At 43.8% G+C, this 23,397-nt stretch overlaps 1 protein-coding gene across 2 annotated transcripts in view; it reads right to left on the reverse strand.

Moving 5' to 3' along the window:
• LOC126366005 (endoplasmic reticulum metallopeptidase 1-like) overlaps window positions 1-23,397 on the reverse strand; it is a 280,945-nt gene that overhangs the window by 210,306 nt on the left and 47,242 nt on the right. The window contains exon 1 of one of the 2 annotated variants that reach the window (XM_050008850.1): window positions 7,897-8,107. The exons of the other annotated variant lie outside the window; for it this stretch is intronic. Within the exon in view, the coding sequence (XP_049864807.1) occupies window positions 7,897-7,899 (3 nt within the window). The 5' untranslated portion in view covers window positions 7,900-8,107. Of the gene's footprint in view, window positions 1-7,896; window positions 8,108-23,397 lie in introns of those variants that run through there. 2 annotated transcript variants of the gene reach the window in all.

Here is a 23,397-nt window from a genome sequence, read left to right on the forward strand (position 1 = left end):
CTGAACGTGTATCGCGCGTAAGTCCATATGGCCGCGGTCTCCCGGCGGAATGTTTAGGCCTCACTGACAGGTCAGCTTAAGGAATGCTGTCACCAATTCCGAAAGATTGTACGCGTGACGGTACCGGCTGGTCAACACGATGCTGTTTCACAAGTGTCTTCAAGATGCTTACAGCAGCCGGCAGCAACCGTTTCAGCAGCACTTTGTGGAGCTGGTGGTGACCTGTTTTCCTGGCGGTGAGTTGGGGGGGAGCTCTTCATTGCACGGATGGTTTAAATTTGTTTCTCCACGAAGTCACGTAGCCAGCGGCATTTGTTTCTTTTTTTTGAAAGCGAACTGCCGAACTGCCGAGCAGCCGTATTGTCGCTTTGTCGGTGGCTGCTGGCCTCTTCCGCGCTCAGTCGCCGCCATAGACACAGATGGCTTCACGAGACGCCACCGAAAGACACTTTCCTGCAGTGCCCCGACCCTTCAGACTGTGCCGCGTGCCTCTGTGATGCTACTGCTGGTCCGCCGTGTCTAATGAGAATGTAGCGCTACTTCTCGTATCGAGAAAGGACAAATTTAAAAGGAAATTCTCGGTTAATTCATTTCCGCAAGGAAGGACAGCTATTTTCTCCCAAACGTACGGCGATTATAGATGATAAACAAATACGCGTCACCAAGCCACTTTACAGAGGATTTCCTTATAACAGGTACAAAAATTTTTCCTTATGTTGCTACCAAGGTACGATTCCCGTACAGATTTATATTCGTTAGCGGTGGTGCACACGGAAGAACGTCAGATTGAACACTTACTACGTTTATATTAAGACAACCGATAACAATTATGTCCTCAAATCGGGTAGTTCTATGAAAGCTCTCATTATATTCCCTGTGTAAACGATAGTGCCGAACGTGTTAATGCCTCCCCACGAAAGTAATTTTTTATTAATTAAGAAGTGTTTGCACTACAGCCTCTGTACACCTAGTATATACATCGAATATACTTTCGGTATTCTTGCTAACCAGCAAAGAACCTTTCACTGGACTTTGATTGTGACTCCACAAACTGCAGAACACTTTATAGAAAAACGTGTAATCACAGTGTTAGCCGGCCGGGGTGGCCGAACGGTTCTAGGCGCTTCAGTCTGGAACCGCGCGACCGCTACGGTCGCAGGTTCGAATCCTGCCTCGGGCATGGATGTGTGTGTTGTCCTTAGGTTAGTTAGGTTTAAGTAGTTCTAAGTTCTAGGGGACTGATGACCTCAGAAGTTAAGTCCCTTAGTGCTCAGAGCCATTTGAACCATCACGGTGATCGAGGTAAGTAATACAGATTTGACGACAATGACTACTTTGGCTTTCAGGGCATGTACAACAGATGCAACACAAGCGAGAAGAAATGTGAACAGTGTTCGTGACAAATTTGCAAACAGTTATGAACACGTTCGGGCAACCACCACGGCAGTTAAAAAACAAATGGGGCACCTTGACTAAAATCTCATTTAAATGAACTACACTTTGTATATTTAATAGTTAAAAAAGAAAATGTACATGTTCAGTTTATTATTCGTTCTTATGAAATATCTAGCGTATTCTCTGAAACAAGTTTCTCCAATTCTACTAAAATCTAAGAGATTAATGTCTGCTAAGCTTTAGTTTTCTTCATTTTATTTGAATAGTATTCACAATCCACGCTCCTTATCGATGGATGCTTTTCGAACGTAACAGGTTAAATCGACTGTACTTGTTTCAAGTAACGTGAACTATGAGATCACACTGACTTACCTAATAATGAGCCGCGATACGTATGCCTGGATGGGTGACAAACTGGAGAAGGGAGCTGCCGTGTTTGGGCGTGTACACTACGACATGGTGAATTAACTTTCGAATACGTTGGTGTGTCAACTCTGACTGTCTAACGTTTCTAAGTGTACCACTAGCACCCGACTAACATGTCAAAAGTATCCTAACCAACAGGGAACGGACAATGACAATTTCAAACCCGACAAGAATTGCTGCTCTCAGCGAATTTACGTCCATTTCAGCCAGCTCCCGACACGACATGGCTAATCGAACTGCATGCAATGGACATCTGAAACCGGGTGTCTCGGAAAAGTTCACAGTTCACAGCGTGTAGTGAGGTCAGGCGAGTCGCGATTTTGCCTATTCCTAAGTTATGCAATGTGTCTATGACACCTAGTCCAACCCGCATTCGTTGACGGTTCAGTTCAGGTCGGAATGGAGGTGGTTCTTTGACGTTTTCCAGACGTGTTTCACACTGTCCTGGGTCCACTCAGGTTACCACAAATTAGAACCAGGATGTTTATTTCAACATTCTTTGCGACAAAGTGTTGCGCTTTCATTTAAATCTTGATGATGGAAACTGGAAGTTCCTGTGACTCCTCACATACGGACTTGGTCTGACGAAGACAGCACTCTATACCATGTTGACTGGTGCCCAAAGTCACCAGATTTAATCCCACAGAAAATGTCTGAGTATATGGAACAGCACGTGAAATGCAGCAATAATCCCCGTAATTTGCTGGCTCTACGGGATCTAATGACTAACAAGTAGCTTCAGATGGATACAGCATCCATTAATGAAGTTTAGGAATTTCTTCGTCGCCCAGTTGAGGCCATTACCAAGGATAGAGGCGGTACCACATGACATTGGCCTGATGTCTGCCGAGGGTCCATATTGCGAAAATCCTCATTCAGAACTGGCAGATCTAACTCTCCCACCTCTCGGGAGACTAAACTGCAATGCAATCGTCAAACTTGAAATTCCCTTACCCAGGAGTGTCACTAACCTAGCTGTACAGCGAGAACTCTGTGTCCACTACGTCAGATATTTTCAAGGACAGAGAATCGTCAGCGAATTACAAGATGAGAAGACACCGAGACACAGCAATTTCATTATTTGTCTTCAACTCACGTGCTCAACGGTCAGCTTCTGCCAGAAGAACAAACCGTCTGCAGTCACCTCTAACCGATTATTTGCATTCAGTGTTAACCCCAGCATGCATCAGGAACTTATCTCCAATAATTAAATCACACAAAATCTACGAGTGCCACACGACTGCCAACTATGAGCATCCTTCGATCAAGGCTGTGCTTTTCATTTGGCAAACAGGTCGTGTTATTCTGAGAATTATTATTTTGTTCTAACAGTCCACGGGTATACTGCAGTTCGTCAGCGCACCTGACAATGGCGACATGTCTGATCGCCGAAATATTGTGCCCGTTGGACACTGAACCGGCAGTATACCCGTGGACTGTTAGAGCAACAAATACGCCGGGAGAAACTGAAGAATCACAATGATTATTCTGTTCGTAAACGTATTGAAGAACAATTTACTACTACAGAAATGAATTTAGTGTTACTCTGAGTGTTCGAAAAACACTGTTCTACCTATTAGTAATTCCCTTGTCTAAAGTACGACTTCATAATAAAGGTGGATTGATTGATTGATTACGTCGCGAATGTCAGAGTCACGGAGGGGTAGGTTCAGCCACCTAACTGGAAAGATCATTTTCTCCTTCGTTCACAATTGCTCCTTTCCTGTGTGTTTTAAGTGTTGTGTTTTAAGTATATCGATTGACTACTGGTGTGTAACGTGGGTTCTTGTTTGTGTAGTGTGACAGGAGAATGGGAAGAATGAAACCTGGTGCCGGCAGGCAGGTTTCTCTTCGGAAGTGCAGTAAGGGTGCCACCAGGCTCACTATTAATGTGTCGCATGTTCTCACTTCACAGGACACTGAGAAGACATCTAGTATTTAATCCAAGATACTGGCGAAAGGTTAGGTGATCAGGAACTTGACGCTACCATCCCTCTGCCCTAATGCTGGTCACCATCAGGATTTTTACCACATTATCTCGGAGACGAGCACCATCGTACAGTCGTGCGTTAAGGGTATCGGCTACAGAGGTGGTTATTGGTAAGTGTGGAGCCGACTTTAAGAGCTGAAACTGATCTGTAATTAGAGTCGAAACGCTGTCGTTCTGTTTCCCAAACTCCGCGACTTGGAGGACATCATCAGTAACATGGGAGATGTAGGATGCTCTCACGCACCACGCAAACTCTTCGCCACCGCATACAACATTACACAACATTAGCCGTACAAAGAGGGTCTCTGCGATTTAGGAAGAAAACAAGGATACACATTTTATTTAAGTGCAATACAACAGCAGTGTTTATGAAACATTTTAGAAAAGTACTAATAATTATGCTTTAAAGTTTCTGCGAAAAGACCTGATGTTCGGGGATTAGAATGAGATGCAAAAAGTTCTCTTATTTCAGTCTTTAACACCACTTGGTTATCCGTAAGATATTGAAGTGTAACAGGTGGCCGAGTTCATGTGTACCCAAGTAACTGACACACCTGTATCAACGTTAACACTAAGTACCAGAATATTTGTATCCTCACTCTGTAGCATGAACAAATTAATTATGCATCCGCACTACGGATCAAGTATTATTTGCAGGAGGCCTCTGCATGCCTTGCAATTTAGAAAGGAAACTGAACTGCGACTAAACCATTCACCACGTGTCCCTGAAACAGTGCTAGTTCCTTGTTATCGCAGAAGAGAATCTGCTGCTCAGCACAGTTTCTGAGTGGAATATCTAATCACGTTGTTAGTGGAATCTATCTCTATCAGATAATTAAAAATTTAGTAAAAATCAACCATCAACCGTCACGATATCTCTTTGTCCTTCACTTTATCGGCATTGAATGAAACAATAACTTATACACGTCCTTCATGCCAGCCGCTGCGTCGAGTACACATGTTGCACTGGCAGATGCGAAGCAACTTGTCACCCAACTTTTTTTTTGCGTGACGTCTAAAGACAGATGAACGTCAAAGAATATACAGAAGTAATTTTTCACACTACGATATTGCAGTGCCTGTGTTATTCTGATAACAATGCACTACGGTGACTACATCTGGACCGAGCGGTTCTAGGCGGTACAGTCTGGAGCCGAGCGACCGCTACGCTCGCAGGTTCGAATCCTGCCTCAAGCATGGATGTGTGTGATGTCCTTAGGTTAGTTAGAACTACTTAAACCTAAGTCTAGGGGACTGATGACCACAGATGTTAAGTCCCATAGCGCTTGGAGCCATTTGAACAATTGGTAAACCGTAAGCACCAACGAAAGATAATTTCACTTCAGGAAATTTGTGCTACAAAGGTTGATTCTAACATAAAATACAACAGAAAAACATGACAAAATGTAACACAGAACACACTGTGACTACCACATAATACATTTATTATATTTACAAAACGAAACCTGTATTACAAGCCACTACCCAAGCTTCACAAATAAAAGATACGCGTAAGGCAATAAACAAACTGCCTTCAATTAGTTGCACAGACGGAACACACCTCCACGAGCTTTGAAGCAATTAAGGAACGACGGAAAACAAAAAAATACGATAAATTTCTTTTTACAACAGCAGCGCATTAAGTGTGTCCGATCAAAGAAGAGGATATTCGATTCACGAATCTTTTCCAGATAACTAAGTCAGAAATGCGCCGTTTTGGGGCCACGGCCATAAAAAGACAGCCAGTCAATGACTAGTGTGTCTAAGCTTACATCCTTGTAGAGTCGGTCGCAATTTTTTAGGTAGGGACACGAAGAATTTTCAGGAGAACGAACCAATCATTCGTTCAGAGCTTTCAAGTGTTTTGCATTGTTGGTGGCAGTAATTTCAGTTTCTTAGTTTAGTGGTGCTGATGTACTTCACAAAACAGAAGTAGATTCATGCGTTCCATAAGGTAGCAAACTTTAAAATGCGTGGCCTATGCATATTATTAAAGATATTTCATTTTGTAGTATATTGTGTCTACTATCTTACTGCACTGCTATTTCTGTAGTTGTCCTTATTGTAATCAGTGCTTTGAAACCGGAACGAGCATCGTCCATGTACTCTAGCTTTACACAGTTAGCATTATTGAACTATCGCGTGTAATTAAACCCAAGTGGATAGCACGTAATTATCTAATTTACTCAGTAACTGGGCTCTTGAAAATGTGAGGAAGTGAAATGAAAATGAGACAGATGGGAAAGTAGGTAAACTGTTTATAATTTCTGAAGTAATCGCTATAACTATTCATGCATTTATCCCACTGTGAGATAGGACAGTCAACGCCTTCATGCACCCACCCACATGATGCTGAGGTAGTTTCGAGTACGTAGCAGATGTTCTGCTGGCAATCCCTTACACATCCTCCTCATGCGATTTCCATATTTTTGTAGCCCTCTAGAAAGAATTTGCGGTCGTTGATTTGCTTCGGACGAAGAGGTGCACGCCTGGATACAATCATTGTTCCATAGAGAATGCAAACATTTTCCCGTGAAGGTACTGAACGTCTTGTCTTACAGTGGGTTAAATGTATTATCAGTTATTAAGATTACTTGTGAAATAGTGAACAGTTTACTTATTTTCCATTTGTCTCGTTATCATTTGAATGCCCCTCATAAATATTGGCTGGCGGAAGTCGGGTTACATGCATGGTCTACTCTTTTCGTGCGCTCATCGCTGACTAGCTACGGTTTTATAGCCTTAACTCTAGTATGGTGCTTATCCGACCTATAAAACCAAAACTTTTGTATATGCAGACGACCTGGCAATAACAGTTCAAGGCAACAGGTTTGAAGCCATCGAGGAGAAACTAGAAACCGCCCTTTCTACAATGTCAATCCACTACAAAAAGAATTCTCTAAAACCCAATCCCTCCAAAACTCAAGTGAGTGCATTCCATCTGAACTCGAGGCAGGCGAAGTACAGGCTAAATGTTACCTGGGATGGGACATTACTAGAACACACAGATACTCCCACCTACCTTGGCGTCGTGCTGGACAAAATATTGACATACAAATATCATTGCGAAAAAACACCCAAAAAAGTAGAAGCACGAAATTCCCTAATAAGAAAGCAGTCCAATAGCAAATGGGGTGCTAAACCTACCGTGGTCAGAACTTCAGCCCAAGCTTTGTGCTTCTCAACTGCCGAATATGCCTGCCCGGTATGATGCAGATCCGGCCACGTAAAAAAGGTAGATATTAGCTTGAATGAAACATGCAGGATAGTGACAGGCTGCATGAAACCAACCCCCACAGAAAATCTTCACAGGGCCGCAGGTTTCACAAACCCTGACTCACGTAGGAAACCCCATCAACATACCGAGAAGCTAAAATAAACCTTTGATGCCCGTCACTCAATATTTGTCCTACAGTGTGGCCCCAGCAGACTCGAATCCAGACGCCGTTTCCTAAGTTGCACCTTAGATGAGCCCTCCATCTACTATCCACTAAGAGAGGACCCACCAAGCGGCGTTTCTGGTGGTTGGAAAACCTGGATAATGCTTAACTGCATCAGAACTGGGGTGGCTCCTGTGAAATTTTATCTGATCAAATGGGGTTTGTTGGACGAAAATGACAACAAATGCGACTGCGGCACTCGACAGGACATGGAACATCTCCTAAAATGCCCTGTCTGCCCCCACAGACGCACCCTCTACGACCTATGGCTGGCTAAAGAAGAAGCATCGGACATTGCCCAATACTGGGCAAACAAATTGTAGTTTCCGGACACGACAAAGTAAAGTAAGTCTGACCTAAATTTATCGTGTAAATTTTGGTCTAACATTATTAGTGTTTTATTCTCTCTCCTTTTTTGCACCCTGCACGTGGGTCAAAAGCTTCTTCTAATTACAGAAAGAATTTGTGACAATACTGCGACAATGATGCAATGCTAGTTGATACCAGAATACAATTTCTAACAGAACTCGCGCAATATTTAACAGTATTATACTGACTGTTTATAATGAGAAATGACTGTAGGTACCACAGAAATCAATTTGCGATAACATTTAGTTGAGCTCTTGTGCGCTAGAGCAGTCTTACCATTTTGCGCAGCGTGAACTTCAGGGCATACGCCTCACCAGTGGAAAGGCTAGGAGAATCTTTTCAGTCGTCCGTGAACACACGCCCACACGAGTCGACGTGAAAACGTAGTTTGATTACTTCGACGTTGGTGGTTTATTTGGCATCCCACACTTCTGTGAACGATCAGCGATTGCCTATTTTCCGACTGGAGAACCACATTCCAGACGCGCAACCTGAAACATGTACAGCAAGGACGCCATAAGCAAGCAGCAGCACGTGACAACCATGGGCTGGCAGAGAGCTGGTCGGTCTACTTTGAAGACTGAACGCTATTTTGTACGACCAGACTCTTTACGAAGGAATTATAAGGGGACGAGTCGCCCACGAAATTTAATTATATGTCAACTTCACTACAGAGAGGTTGAAAGATCGCAAACTTGCTGCCAAGGTTTACTGTGTACTATGTGCGTTCTTCGTTATCTCAACATCGCCTGGTGTTCAAATTCGTAAAATACATTCAAATTGGCTCTACCTGAGAACCCACATCCACATTTACATCCATCTAATGGTGTGAGGCTTGTTGCAGCTAACAACTTATCTGTTCCAGTTGCGAATACTGCGTGCGACGAAACAACCGTCTTTGAACTTCAGTACGAGTTCTAATTGTTCCATGGTGTTAATTTCGCGAAACGTATATGGAAGGCAGTATGCTGCCCGCCTCTTCTACGGAAGTGCGCTCTCGTAATTTTAACAATATACCTCTGCATGAATAACAGCTGTTGTAGCACCTGCCACAGGCGTTCGATAAATGTCTCCTAACATTTTCACGTTAACTCAATGAAGTCCTGATATAATGTGTCGCCGCATCTTTAGATGTACTTTATCTCCTCAATTAATCGTGCCCGGTAAGAGCCCTAAGGCGAGGAGCAATCAATAGAATGAGTATTTTCTAAGCCGCCTCTTTTGGATGAATTATATTTGTTTGGGTTGCTTCCAATGATTCAGCTTCGTTTTGGACTTTTAGAACTACTTCTGGGTGTCCGTTATGAACCAGTTCTCATAAACATGATCCAACTATATTATATTACACTCCAAAGTAAAGTGTTAAAAGAGCACAACACACGAACAGCCGCAACGAAAACTAACTTTACGTGGCGTTTAGGTACTGTACGTGACCTCAAGGCGAGACGATTTCCTCGGCAGAAATTTACTGTATTATTTCAAACTAAATTTGTTTCGTCATGGCGTAAAAAGCAGACTTTACCCAGGGATAAATACGCTGAGTCAAGAGTCTACAAAATCCATTACAGAGATTATGAAAGCACGTATGTATGGGCCAGACAAGAATGCAATTTTATATATACATATTATAAATTAAAATACACCGCGCATTTTGAAACGGTTTACACTAATAGGCAGACTGATTCCCGACGAAGGTTTGTGTGTACCACTACATATCACCAGCAAATCGTCGTCTGGGAAGCCGACGTAGGTCGCTAGTTCGCTATACCAACACTGTAACTTAAGTTCTAACCGTACGGCATCAGATAAACCTTTAAAAACAAGCATACCACAGAACAAACTGAGGGCAGCGTCAGCGTAATCGATACAGCAGATAAGGGCTGGTTGTTGAATGTGATACATGAAATGGAGACGTTTACGAAAAAGAAAATTACACGGCAATAAATACATAGTTAAATTTGAATTTTCCGCTTGTTTGATGAGCTAAGTATGCGAATACCTGATTTGTAAGTTTCACATATGACAACTACGTCAAAAGAAATTTGCTCGTGTACCCAACCGATGAGATCACAATAAACATTACATCTGACTGTAGCAACAAACTGCATTTTTAACCCGGTTAACCCAATAAGTCACCAGCAGGTCAATGATCATAGCTTAGTAAGTTCTACGCTGAATTTTCGTGATATTTATCTGATTATCTTGCTAAATACTCAGATCTCCACAGATTATATGACGGTTGCGTCTGACGAGCGAAATCGCTTATAGCAAATCAAGCTCTGTGCGACCTGTGTGTGTTTTATCTGAACAATAAAGACCAAAGAACCGCAAGAAATAGATGTCTTGACGCAGACGCTGAAAAAATCCCAATTTTATCAAATTTATTCTGTTTATAACCAACCAACACAAACAGCAACTGCAACCTCTTAAGAACAACCAACTGGACACTAAAAATGCTTGTCTGCTAAGGAATGTTGTTACTTCCGCCTGCTCCACGCTGCCCGAAACTAGCTTCGTGTGAGAGGGAACTGAACAGCTTCCCGTCTCGCTAACCACAACCTGTTTTAAGTAGACGTCTGCTTTCTGCTTTAAACACCACTGTATCATGCGTTAAACTGGGTGATGCTAACATTTCCAGCAATCATCAGCTAGGTACAGCAGTCCAAATATTGAAATGGACCTCGCTACAGCACGGGGTAGTGCTGTGTGTCGATATATATATATAAGTAACAATATAGTGAAAAGCTTTAGACACAGGAGTGTGCCAAATGGGGCCCTCGAGATAGTGATTTGATTATCTTGAGGCACTGTTATCAGCTGTGCTAAAAACCTACTGAAATTTAGTGTACAGATTACTACAAGACAATGCACTTTTTTGTACAGTGGTTAAAAATTGTTATGCAAGTGCAATTTAATTTAAAGTTTAGTTTTCATCCCTGAGCGAAAGTCCCAATTTTTTCTTCAATTATTCTGAATTATAAACCATAAATCCCAGGAATGACAGTATCAGTAGTACGAATAACTCGGGAAAAATCCTGAAGAAAGTTCGTATAGTAACAGTCCCTATCCTAGTGACCACCCTCTGGTAGACTAATTAGTGGGAAACAGTCATGTCAGTGCTATGAGGGTCATGGTCACCCCTAACCCTACCGCCCGCCATCCCCCACCTCTAATATTTTCCAAGACGGGGGATCTAGTCCACATTTTCCAAGTTAAAATGGTGGTGTAAAAATTCAAGGTGACGCGTGCGTAAAATTTCAACAGCATTTGATTTGCTTGGTTAAGTCTGGCTTCCGATAGGAATTTTGAGAAACATGGAGAGTGTACAAGCAAATACTACATACCTGTCCACGATATTTATGGGTATTACAAACAGATCGAGTTTAGTACCACGTCAGACTACAAAATGTTGTAAAATTCTAGAGATAGAGAAGCCTGTCAAGCTCAATCTGCAGAGAACAAGGTCGAGCATCCCACGTCAAATTCTTCCACTACTCCCCAATGGCAAGTCAACTTACAGAACGTGGTAATTTGTTGCTTATCTCTGATGGCGTGCTACGGTCGCAGGTTCGAATCCTGCCTCGGGCATGGATGTGTGTGGTGTCCTTAGGTTGGTTAGGTTTAAGTTGTTCTAAGTCTAGTGGACTGATGACCTCAGAAGTAAAGTCCTATAGTGCTCTGAGTCATTTGAACATTAGCACGATTCTGGCCTTGTGGTCTGGGGACCCCCGATTTGACTGCTCTGGAGTTATTTCTTTGGGGAGCACTCAAAGATGCAGTCTTTGTCATAATCGCCAGTGTATGCCCTACCATATCATCCACTGTAATTACATCCGTTCATCACCGTTTCGAACGGCGATTGCAAATGTGCCTTTCTGTCCATGGTCAACAGTTTTAAGACAATCTTAACCGAAGGATAAAGTTATTGTTTAGGAAGACAAAATTTATGTAATGTGATTTGGGGGCTGGTTACCAAATCATCTTTTGAGTTTGTAGCTTTTGTATTTCTTTTACTGATTCCGCCTTTTATGCGAAACACTGTTTTTTTGTTGTTGCCCAAACTTGTTTCGGCACCTCTGTACCATAATCAGGGGGGTTTTGTTTATTGAGCAACTATTAAACGTTAACATTTTAGATTGTCACTGACCTAACAAATAAGGCCTGAAGACAGTTTTTATTCTTACCATGATTTTATATTATATGGTTTTGCAGGACCATCTGTATAGTGTCCTGCAGTGATAGCTTGTCTGCAAACCAAACGATGTAAATGCGACTTGTCTGCTAGTTAACACACGCCTTCATTTTTTTAAACGTGAATTTTGGCAAAGTGTGTATAGATTTGTTATTACTTACGTTTTGTCGTGACCGATCTTTCTTCTTTCGTGTTCGGGGGCACTGCACACAAATATACTTGGCGTAATTCCGGTTTAGCAAACGGCTTTTCACTTCGCAAAATGCAGTCTACACGATGTTGTGGTATGACCTAACCCCGTCGGCGTTCATTTGTTCCCGAGTGAGTTTAGCGTTGAATTTTACAAATTTCATATGGGCCTTATAACCATTTTCCTCTGCTTCTTGTTTTATTGCGTTTAGCTCCTGTGTGTAATTCAGTTTGCTTATGGGTGTTCTGTTCAGTCTGTGGAACCGTGTAACGTAAAATCAAGATAACAACAAAAACTAACGACACTGTCTTTAGACCTCATTTTAATATGTATGTTAAAACCTAGAGTATGTTCAATTTACAGTTCAATAAACAAATCCCACTGGTGGCACAAAAGTGCCAAAATATGTTTGAGGACACGAAAAAAACAGTGTTTTTGCATTTGCAGTGTCAAATAAGACGACAGAGTATATTCTACGTAACTGATAACTCTGTCATTACGCGCTTACTATCAATATGAAACGACATTTTATTAAGAACAATTTTTATTTTGCGGTGTATAGGTGGTCATCCAAGTATTTTGGTGAAATGTTTAGTTCAACGATTGTATCCCATATAACATAATTTAGAGCAGCGTAGGTAGAAAAAATTTTCCAGCATCACACACACCAACGTACGTCCTTGTAACATTTAGATATGTAATACAGTAGCTGCTTTCTGCAGCGGTAAGACTTCTTTATTTTCGAAGAATGACCAATTTATTTCTCAGTTTCAGCTCATGTAAATCCGGGACGATACACAGATGTAAAACAGTTTTCCTAATGAACTTTGCGATAGAACCTGCATCTAGATCGTAAGACGGTTCTAGGGGAAATCAAGTTCTATTCTCGTAGACAGTCCTGTTGTTGTTGTGCTCTTCAGTCCTGAGACTGGTTTGATGCAGCTTTCCATGCTACTCTATCCTGTGCAAGCGTCATCTCCCAATACCTGCTGCAACCTACGTCCTTCTGAATCTACTTAGTGTATTCATCCCTTTGTCTCCCTGTACAATTTTTACCCTCCACGCTGTCCTCCAATGCTAAATATGTGATCCCTTGATGCCTCAGAAGACGTCCTACCAACCCATCCCTTCTTGTCAAGCTGTGCCACGAACTTTTCTTCTCCCCAATTCTATTCAATACCTCCTCATTAGTTATGTGATCTACCAATCTAATCTTCAGCATTACTTTGTAGCACCACAATCCGAAAGCTATTCTCTTCTTGTCCAAACTATTTATCGTCCATGTTTCACTTTCATACATGGCTTCACTCCATACAAATACTTTGAGAAACGACTTCCTGACAAATCTATACTCGATGTTAACAAGAAAGCTTCCCCGAGGTCGGTTTCTACCAGTTTTTCCATTCGTCTGTAAAGAATTGGCGCTACTATGTTGCAGCTGTGACTTATTAAACTTACAGTTCGGTAATTTTCACATCTGTCAACACCTGCTTTCTTTGGGATTGGAATTATTATTTTCTTCTTGAAGTCTGAGGGTATTTCGCTTGTCTCATACAACTTGCTCACCAGATGGTAGAGTTTAGTCATGATTGGCTCTCCCAAGGCCGTCAGTAGTTCTAATGTAATGTTGCCTACTCCCGGGGCCTTGTTTCGACTCAGGTCTTTCAGTGCTCTGTCAAACTCTTCACGCAGTATCGTATCTCCCATTTCATCTTCATCTACATCCTCTTCCATTTCCACGATATTGTCCTCGAGAACATCGCCCCTGTGTAGACCCTCTATATACTCCTTCGACCTTTCTGCTATCCCTTCTTTGCTTAGAAATGGGTTTCCATCAGAGCTCTTGATATTCTTCCAAGCGGTTCTCTTTTCTCCAAACGTCTCTTTGATTTACCTGTAGGCAGTATCTATCTTAGCCCTCGTGAGATAAGCCTCTACATCCTTAGATTTGTCCTCTAGCCATCCCTGCTTAGCTATTTTGCACTTCCTGTCGATCTCATTTTTCAGACGTTCGTATTCCTTTTTGCCTGCTTCACTTACTGCATTTTTGTATTTTCTCCTTTCATCAATTAAATTCAGTATCTGTTCTGTTACCCAAGGATTGCTACTAGCCCACTTCTTTTTACCTACTAGATCCTCTGCTGCCTTCAGTACTTCATCCCTCAGCTACCCATTCTTCTTCTACTGTATTTCTTTCCCCCATTGCTGTCAATTGTTCCCTCATGCTCTCCCTGAAACTCTGTACTACATCTGGTTCTTTCAGTTGATCCAGCTCCTTAAATTCCCACCTTTTTTGTAGTTTCTTCAGTTTTAATCTACAGTTCATAACCAATAGATTGTGGTCAGAGTCCACATCTGCCCCTGGAAATGTCTTACAATTTAAAACTTGATTCCTAAATCTGTCTTACCATTATGTAATCTATCTAATACCTTTTAGTATCATCAGGATTCTTCCATGTATACAACCTTCTTTTATGATTCTTGAACGAAGTGTTAGCTATGATTAAGTTATGCTCTGTGCAAAATTCCACCAGACGGCTTCCTCTCATTTCTTAGCCCCAATCCATATTCACCTACTACGTTGCCTTCTCTTCCTTTTCCTACTGTCTAATTCCAGTCACCCATGACTATCAAATTTTCGTCTCCCTTCACTACCTGAATAATTTCTTTTATCTCATCATACATTTCATCAATTTCTTCATCTGCAGAGCTAGTTGGCATATGAACTTGTACTACTGTAGTAGGCATGGGCTTTGTGTCTATCTTGGCCACAATAATGCGTTCACGATGCTGTTTGTAGTAGCTTACCCGCACTCCTATTTTTTTATTCATTATTAAACCTACTCCTGCATTACCCCTATTTGATTTTGTATTTATAACCCTGTATTCACCTGACCAAAAGTCTTGTTCCTCCTGCCACCTAACTTCACTAATTCCCACTATATCTAACTATAACCTATCCATTTCCCTTTTTAAATTTTCTAACCTACCTGCCCGATTAAGGGATCTGACATTCCACGCTCCGATCCGTAGAATGCCAGTTTTCTTTCTCCTGATAACGACGTCCTCTTGAGTAGTCACCGCCCGGAGATCCAAATGGGGGGACTATTTTACCTCCTGAATATTTTACCCAAGAGGACGCCATCATTTAATCACACAGTAAAGCTGCATGCCCTCGGGAAAAATTACTGCTGTAGCTTCCCCTTGCTTTCAGCCGTTCGCAGTACCAGCACAACAAGGCCGTTTTGGTTAGTGTTACAAGGCCAGATCAGTCAATCATCCAGACTGTTGCCCCTGCAACTACTGAAAAGGCTGCTGCCCCTCTTCAGGAACCACACGTTTGTTTGGCCTCTCAACAGATACCCCTTCGTTATGGTTGCACCTACGGTACGCCTATCTGTGTCTTCAAGCACGCAAGCCTACCCACCAACGGCAAAGTCCATGGTTCATGGATGTATGCACGCAACAAATAAAGGGGAAATTATGTCACAAACTCTCCGATAGTTCTTGCTCGATTTACTTCAATGTCTGCGATCCCCTACTGAAAGCTGAAGTAGCTACATATTTTTTAACATGCATTATAAAGTTTCCGATCTTCAAATATTTGTCACGTCATCGCTGTACTGTTTATGTCAGTTTTGTTCACCAAGTGTGTCTAATGAAACATGCGAAAATAAATGACAAACTGTCTTCAGGCATAATTAAAATGTGCTATTTCGCTAACTGATCAATTTGTAATAATTAAACGTTACTTTTAGGGGAGTTCTCTGTCTAACTACATGAATTTTATCTTGTTATAGTTAAGCAACAATCTGTTGTCTGCAACCCAGGCCACTGTCACCGGCTGTCCCATTCGCTGAATTAATACTTCACATACATTTCGCACTGACAGTTATGTCACCTGTAAATAATCATATTTTGGAAAATTTGAATTAGCGGCACCATTACTAATGACGTATCGAGGAAAACAATGACCGAAGTAGGGAACTTCGTGGTATCAAGCCCTTTACAATCGCTTTTCTGAATAAACTGACATTCAGAATATACCCCGTTTTTCATGGATCAGCGATACAAAGTCTTCCCGAAAGAGCCGCCACCGGACAGTACTCGCTGTAGGGTGTTCTGCTTCCGATTCCATGGAATCCACGATTTGCACTTTCGTAAACTCCTCTACAGAGACTACGTAGTTGCATGGTCGTCATACTGTGGCTGACACTTTGGCAACGTTTTAGGATATGCTTTTAAGTCTGAAGTGCTTAGTTCCAATTCTTTCATCTTTCGAAAATAATTTGTTTGGTTCAGAAAAATGTTTGGCTCAGAAAATGTATGGATGTTGAGATTTCTTTTTAGCGAGATGTTGAAAGTGTTGTGAAAATATGGAAAGTATTTTCAAAAGTGAAGGAGGATAAAGATGAAAAACGACGTATTCTTCTTGCTCGAAAACTGATTAAAACACAAATGACTGGCAGAGACAGCACAGTTATTTACCTACCCAGTTTGTTCAGGTGTGCATTTATGTCGATCCAGAACTAACAACTCTTGACAGGGCAAGCTGTTTCCCCTCTAATAACAGCACTTGCGTGAACGCAAGCAGAGGATGCGGGGGCGGCGTAAGGAGTAGTAATTACTGCCGCAGCTCATCAATTATGGCGACGAACTATATCCGTAAACGCCAAGCTCGTTTTACCACGGATGGAGTGGTCAATCGATAGCGTAATTGTGGTCCTTATTCTGAGCAATGAGACGCCTTGGCACGCTACCTTCTATCGCATGCTCCCTTTAGGGAATCTCTGATTATTTCTATTCTCAGATTAATAAAAACATTACCACTAACGTAAGACGCCTACGGAGTGACTATTAGATCCGCATATGGCAACCTTGTGTGACAAAAATTTATGATGCTATGTAGGATATCTGGAAGTCAGATTTTACACGTAGAAAGCACCGTAAGATAATGGTACAGAGACTGCAGTATAATTTGTCTCCTCTTTTGCTTCTTTCTTCCCTTTCTGCTTTACAAACCGACCGAAGTCTAGGGCTGTGAAGACAATGAGTGAGGCAACAGCAAACACTCAGAGGCACGAGTTAAGTAACTTAACAGAGGAGCCACTCTGGGAATTACATGAAGACAAACTATGCAAATTTGCAAGTACATCATGCTCGCTGTGCGTATTTTTAACCGGTTGCTGCCAGCAAAAACAGCCGCACGCTACGAGAAACTAAACGAAACTGAGTATCTTGAAATAGCTGCGTCGTTTCTTGCGGAGACGTTAAGGGCGTGACAAGCTTTGTGGGGTCTTTAAAGGAACGGTAAGGAGATAAACTGGGGCTTTACTGGTAGAGCTCCATGGACATTACATTTATACACGGTACCCGAAAGTGTTGTGGCAAACTTATTACACACCGTAATAAGGACTGACAATTTCGTCGCAACACACGGCCGTAAATGACGACGTACGCCGCTAGGCGGTGCTTTGAAAGAGAGTACTTGAAATGAGCGTGAAGATTTCCTCATTCGAGCGCTAGCCAGCACACGAGGAGCATGGGACGGTACACGAATGGTGAGTTTGCAGACATGCACTTACTGTATGGAATAGCTGAGTGCAATGGAAGAACGGCTGGACGCATTTATCGAGAACGCTTCCCAGACAGACACCAACCTCACCACAGTTTGGACGTCTGCATCGAACTTTGTGCAATTACACGTCATTAAGAAGTGGCACGCACGATCGACGCATTCGGTCGTTAGGAAAGGAAGTCTGTTGGATTCCCTGGTGACTTAGCCAAGCACCGTTATAGTGCCATTATCTCGGACTTCCTAAACCCTCACGGTGTGTGGCACTAGGCGGCAAATGTCGCTCACAGTTAATGCGCGTGCGTGTTTGGTTGGCGAGTGCTTAATTGGGCCACAACTTTGGTCGTCCCGGTTGACCGCCGCAAATTATCAGACCTTTGCTAGAAGATTGATATCCCCGATGGTTGGAGGTGGACGCGGGGGGGGGGGGGGGGGGGGGGGGGAGGTCCTGAAGTATGTGTAGGTGGTGCGGGAGAACAGAGAGGGAAGTGTCTCCCACCATCAAGGGGGCAGGTGTAGAATTCTGCTTCTGAGACGCGACAGGAATGCGAGTAACTGATGGGGCGGCAACTGTTCTCGTAGCAGCGGCGTAAGAAGTCATACCCACAGGATGTAGGCGCTCAAATTTCCTCTTAGCCTCAGAGTATGTCAGTCGGTCCTTTCCTCTCTTTATGGAAAATCCTGCACTCTGGTGAGCAAGGTGAATGATGCTCTCCGCAGCTGACATAGATGGGAGGCGGGGCACATGGATTATTTGTCTGTGAAGGACGTGCAGATCTCTCTACGCTGCTGCAGCTATATAGAGACCTTGTCCAATCCCGCCTTGACAATGGGAGTCTAGTTTATGGTTCGGTGCGCCCTCAGAGTTTCGTTTACTAGACCCAGTGCACCACTGTGTTCTTCGACTAGCTACGGGAGCTTTTGGGACGAACTCTTTCAGAGGCTGGAGTCCCTCAATGGCAGGTCAGGAACGCACAACTGCTCACCCAGTTACGTTGGACACGTTCGTAGTTCTCCTGCGCATCTGAATTAACGTCTCTTTTCCCAACCACGGCGGTTCATCGCCCGCATCGGCGGCCCAGGTCAGGGTTTACAATTGCACCTCACATTCGATCCCTTCTATATGAACTGGAGTCCTTGCCTTTACCACCTATACTCTAGCTCCAATCGCGTACACCTCCATGGTGTACACCTAGGCCGCGGCTTCGCCTTTCACATGTTCGAAAGGACTGTTCACCCCGCGGCTCTCTGCTGTCACTTCATCTCGATTCTTGACATGTAGTTCTCCTGCCACGAAGTGGTTTACACAGACGGCTCGATAGCTGATGGTCACTTCGGCTTCGCGTATGTCCATGGAGGACATATTGAACAGCATTCCTTGCTCGATGGCTGCAGTGTTTTCACTGCACAGCTGATGGCTATATCTCGTGCTCTTGAGCACATCCTTTCATGCCCTGGGGAGTCGTTTCATCTGTGTACTGACTCCCAGAGCAGCCTACACGGGATCGACCAGTGCTACCCTCGTCATCTTTTAGTAGCGACCATGAAAGAGTCCATCTATGCTCTGGAACGGTCCGGTCGTTCAATGGTGTTTGTCAGGACCCCAGGACACTTCAGAATCCCAGGCAACGAACTTCCTGACAGGCTGGCCAAACAGGCTACACGGAATCCGCTTATGGGGATCGGCATTCCAATACCTGACCTGCGTTCGATTTTACGTCACCTGGTTTTTCGGCTTTGAGAGGTCCTCCATGCGGGCCTCTCACAGGGACTCTGGTTCTCTGCCGACTCCGCATTGGCCACGCTTGGGCGACCAACGGTTACCTCCTGCGCTGTGAAGACCCGCCTCAGTGTCGATACGGCGCCTGGTTGACAGTGGGCCATATTTTGGTGCGCTGTCCCATTTTAACTACCCTGCGACGAAATCTTTGGTTAGCAGACTCGTTGTCGCTAGTTTTCTCTGACAACGCCTCATCGGCTGATTTGGTTTTACGCTTTATTCGTGAGGGTGGGTTTTATCATTTGATCTAAATTTCAGCGCATGGCCTTTGTCCTTATGTCTTACATCTTAGTGCTTTTAAGGTGTAGGTTTTAATGTGTTACACAGTGACTGGTGTTGCAGAGTGGCTGGCTTCTCTTTATTCTAATGGTCAGCCAGCCATGGTAATGTGTTTTTTTTGTTTCAATCTCTTCTACCTGTTTCTTGCGTTTCTGTAGTTTTCTCTCCCCTCTTTTTCATTGAAGTATTTGTTGCCCTTCTGTCGTTCTTGTAATCTTTCCTTTCTCTCCATTTTGTGTTGTCAGTCTTACTTGTTTTATTCTCACCTTTGTGGAATTGTTTTTATTCGGAACGAGGGGCCGATGACCTAGCAGTTTGGTCCCTTTCCCCACCCCTCTCTCCCTCTTTTAAGCCAACCAACCAATCAATCTGGCGAGCAAGGTGAATGATGCTCTTCGTAGTTGACACAGATGGGAGGCGGGGCACATGGAGTATTGTGATGTGATGGACGTCCAGACTTTCGACATGTGACACTGGAGGTACAGCGAGAAGACATATGGCCGAACTTCCAGCACTTAAATCACCGCATCAGTGGAGGGATATATGGCTTGATGTCACAGCGGTAGACCATCACCTTGACCACCTTGGGCAATGTGTCACCCTCTAAGGCCAAGATGAAAGCACCAGAAGTAACCTGATCATCCCTCAGACCCCAATGGACAGGCCAGACGAAATGAACACCTCGCCGCCCTAAATTGGCGGTGCAGCTCGTCGTCGCACTGCAAAAGAAAGTCCCCGTTGAATATAATACCCTGGACCATATTTTAGCTCTTATGGGGTGTGATGCTAACTGAAACATCCCCAACTTGTTACAAGCAACTAATGCCCGTGACTGTGCAGTGGATGCTGTTTTTATCATGACTGACCCAGGGCGCATTTTGGACAAGCCCACCACCTCCCCAAACTGTCTCGAAATGCTCCACAAAAAACTGAGGATTCATGGACATTAAAGATTTCCCATCAACTCTCGTACATATGAGGTACTAGGGCGAATAAGCTACACTGCCATCCTTGGCCTGGCGTTTCTCACATGGTGTGGCCAGGGAGGGGAACGGTTTGGGGTCATTTGTTAGTACTGAAGTTAGACTTTGCCCGCTTAGAGACGGCTGGCGGCTTACCACCAATAGGAGATGACGTACTACGCTTCATGGCGTGTAATCTGCCCTGATGCCACCCACTCCGAACAGGGGCCCTTCCCACGGGCGCCACCCAGCCTCAGAAAGGGCCACCTAGCAGGATGGCCATTGCCTGGAGTCCCGATGCCCCAGGGTGATGGGCATCTACTCCTTGGCATACGTGGAGAGTTAACAGCGCAGGCATCAGGAGAGCGATCCCTGTGTTGTCGGGGTCTGCAACCAAACAACCAACAGGGTACATGGCGGACCCCACCACAACGGACTGGCTATCACGCTGGATATGAGGTGCAATGAATTCCATGGTCCTCGCTGGCGCAGAAGACGACACTGCATAGTGGGTGGAGAAAAATGCACCCAAGGGTGTGTCCTCGCTCAAGAAATAGAGAATGAGCAGGATTGCAATGCCACAACGAGAAATTGGGCTAAAGATTTCAATCTACGATGGACACAATGCACCATGTAAGGCGGCCTTCCACAATTGTCTCGCTCATTGGAGAAATTCTGAAAAATGGAGATCAAACGCTACAGGGGACCATCACATATAGGCCGAAAGTTGAGACACTCCTTTTAGTCGCCTCTTACGACAGGCAGAAATACCTCTGGCCTATTCTAACCCCCAGGCCCACAGGAGGGTATGCTGGTTGGTCTCACTTTGGCTCCCTCTCTTGGGTAGTGGGTGAACGAACATAGGACCACGTTAGCATGTGAACATGGTGACCCAGTAGGAATGGTCAATATTCACGTTTACGACAGGAACATTCGTTTTAAGCCAAAAAGTCTAGGAAAAATGGGCTGGAAAATGTATGCCTTAGAAAGTATGAGCACTTTTTCCATCTTCACTATTGTTGAACATCTCTTCTGCTGTGTAAGTGCCCATAGCTATTGAGGTATGCATTTACGCATTTTAGAGCCAACATTTACGACACTTTTTCTTCGTGTGTTTTTTTCCTGTCATGCATGTGAGTAATGACCAATTCTCTTGGAGCACCATGAATCGACACGAGACGAAATTATGTAATTTTGTAATTGCTACTGTAAACTGTCAGTAGAATGGTGCCCCTTTACATTACGCTAGCAGTGCGCTCCCACCTTTAAGCATTTCCTGAAAAGGGCATTGGAAAGATATCTGCTACTTTGTATCTCACGACTTTGAATCAATACTTTTGTGGAAGTTTCTTAGAAGAAGAAAATATCGTACGCTGTAGTGTCATTGATACTGCACATTAACTTTGATCCATTTAGGAGGGTACAATACATGATAAGACAACTATGAAGACATTTACAGCAAGACAAAACAAACACGCAAAAGACACAGTTGGACGTTAATGCAACTCTGTACGGGTACACACCATCGGCGGGTATGTAAGTTCCAATTCTCTGGCAGGTAGGGCGGCCACAGAAGTGCATTATTGTTCGCGTCTATTGTTCTTACTATGTCTGGTGGGATATATAGGGAAGCGTCGTACATTGAATGATCACTGAATGACGGAGATGTCGCGTCCTCGTGTGAGACAGTGGTATCGGCACCTAAGAGAGTTCAAAGGTGTCTCCATTTGATTGGCTGGACGGATCGTGCAATACCAGATTTGTAGGATATTTGGATGTGACAGTGTTCCGATGTTTGACTGCTTAGGAGTGTGGGGGGCAGGCATAGCCTTCGTCACGGTTCCAGTGGACCACATCTGACCACTAACAGGGAGGATCGCCATATTGCGCCCAGGACACACCATGACCCCTTCACATCTGCACCTCCTATCCAATAAGTAATGAACTCACTGCAATATTATGTCAATCCAAACCATTGGTCGGAGAGCAATGGAAATCTGACTAGGTAATTAGCATCCCATGCATAGGATGCCATCAATGCAAACAACTGCGTTTGGAGTGGTGCTGTGAGCGAGAAGCATGGATGGACTGCAGTTAATGGCGTTCACAGATAAATCATGGTTCTTCACTACATCCGGCTGGCGTCCAACGTCAGCGAATATGGCGGCGACCAAGCTATAGTCCCAATCTTTCAATGTTTTGGAGAGGCAGATTGCTGTTATTCATGGCGTCATGGTGTGGAGACCCATCGGGTGTGACTATCACAGCTGCTAGTGGCTGAACGAACTCTGACAGCACAACTGTTTGTTACAGACATCCTGCATCCTTAGGTGTTACTTCTCATGCGACAGTATTGTAGCTTTACTTTTCAAGAAGAGAAGTGTTCGTCCACACACGGCATGTGGTTTTGACTGAGTGGTGATGATGACTTTCGAAACCACCAAGAGGCCCCCCACCTGTCTCCAATGGAACACCTCAGACGTCAGCTCCGTCATAGTGCCCGTATCCAGGATATCAAGAACCAGTAACAGCCCTTTTGGGCCATCTTGTTTCAGGAGAAGTTCTAGACCAGGGACCCTATTCTGTATCGTTTATACCGATCGGTGCTGTAGGTTAGCATCGGCAGTGATGTCATTTTCGGTTAGTATTCTGTGAGCTGATACCCGTTACCGATCGGTCCTCCTGCCTATTTTGCGACAACTGTACTGAGAGGTTTTGAATTTCGTTATGGCCCTCTTGTTCGGTTTGGTGTGATTTATTTACAACTAGAATTTGTTATTTTTATCATATTGAGGGGTT

This window comes from Schistocerca gregaria, chromosome 4 (genome assembly GCF_023897955.1).
Source record: "Schistocerca gregaria isolate iqSchGreg1 chromosome 4, iqSchGreg1.2, whole genome shotgun sequence".
Lineage (NCBI taxonomy): Eukaryota > Metazoa > Arthropoda > Insecta > Orthoptera > Acrididae > Schistocerca > Schistocerca gregaria.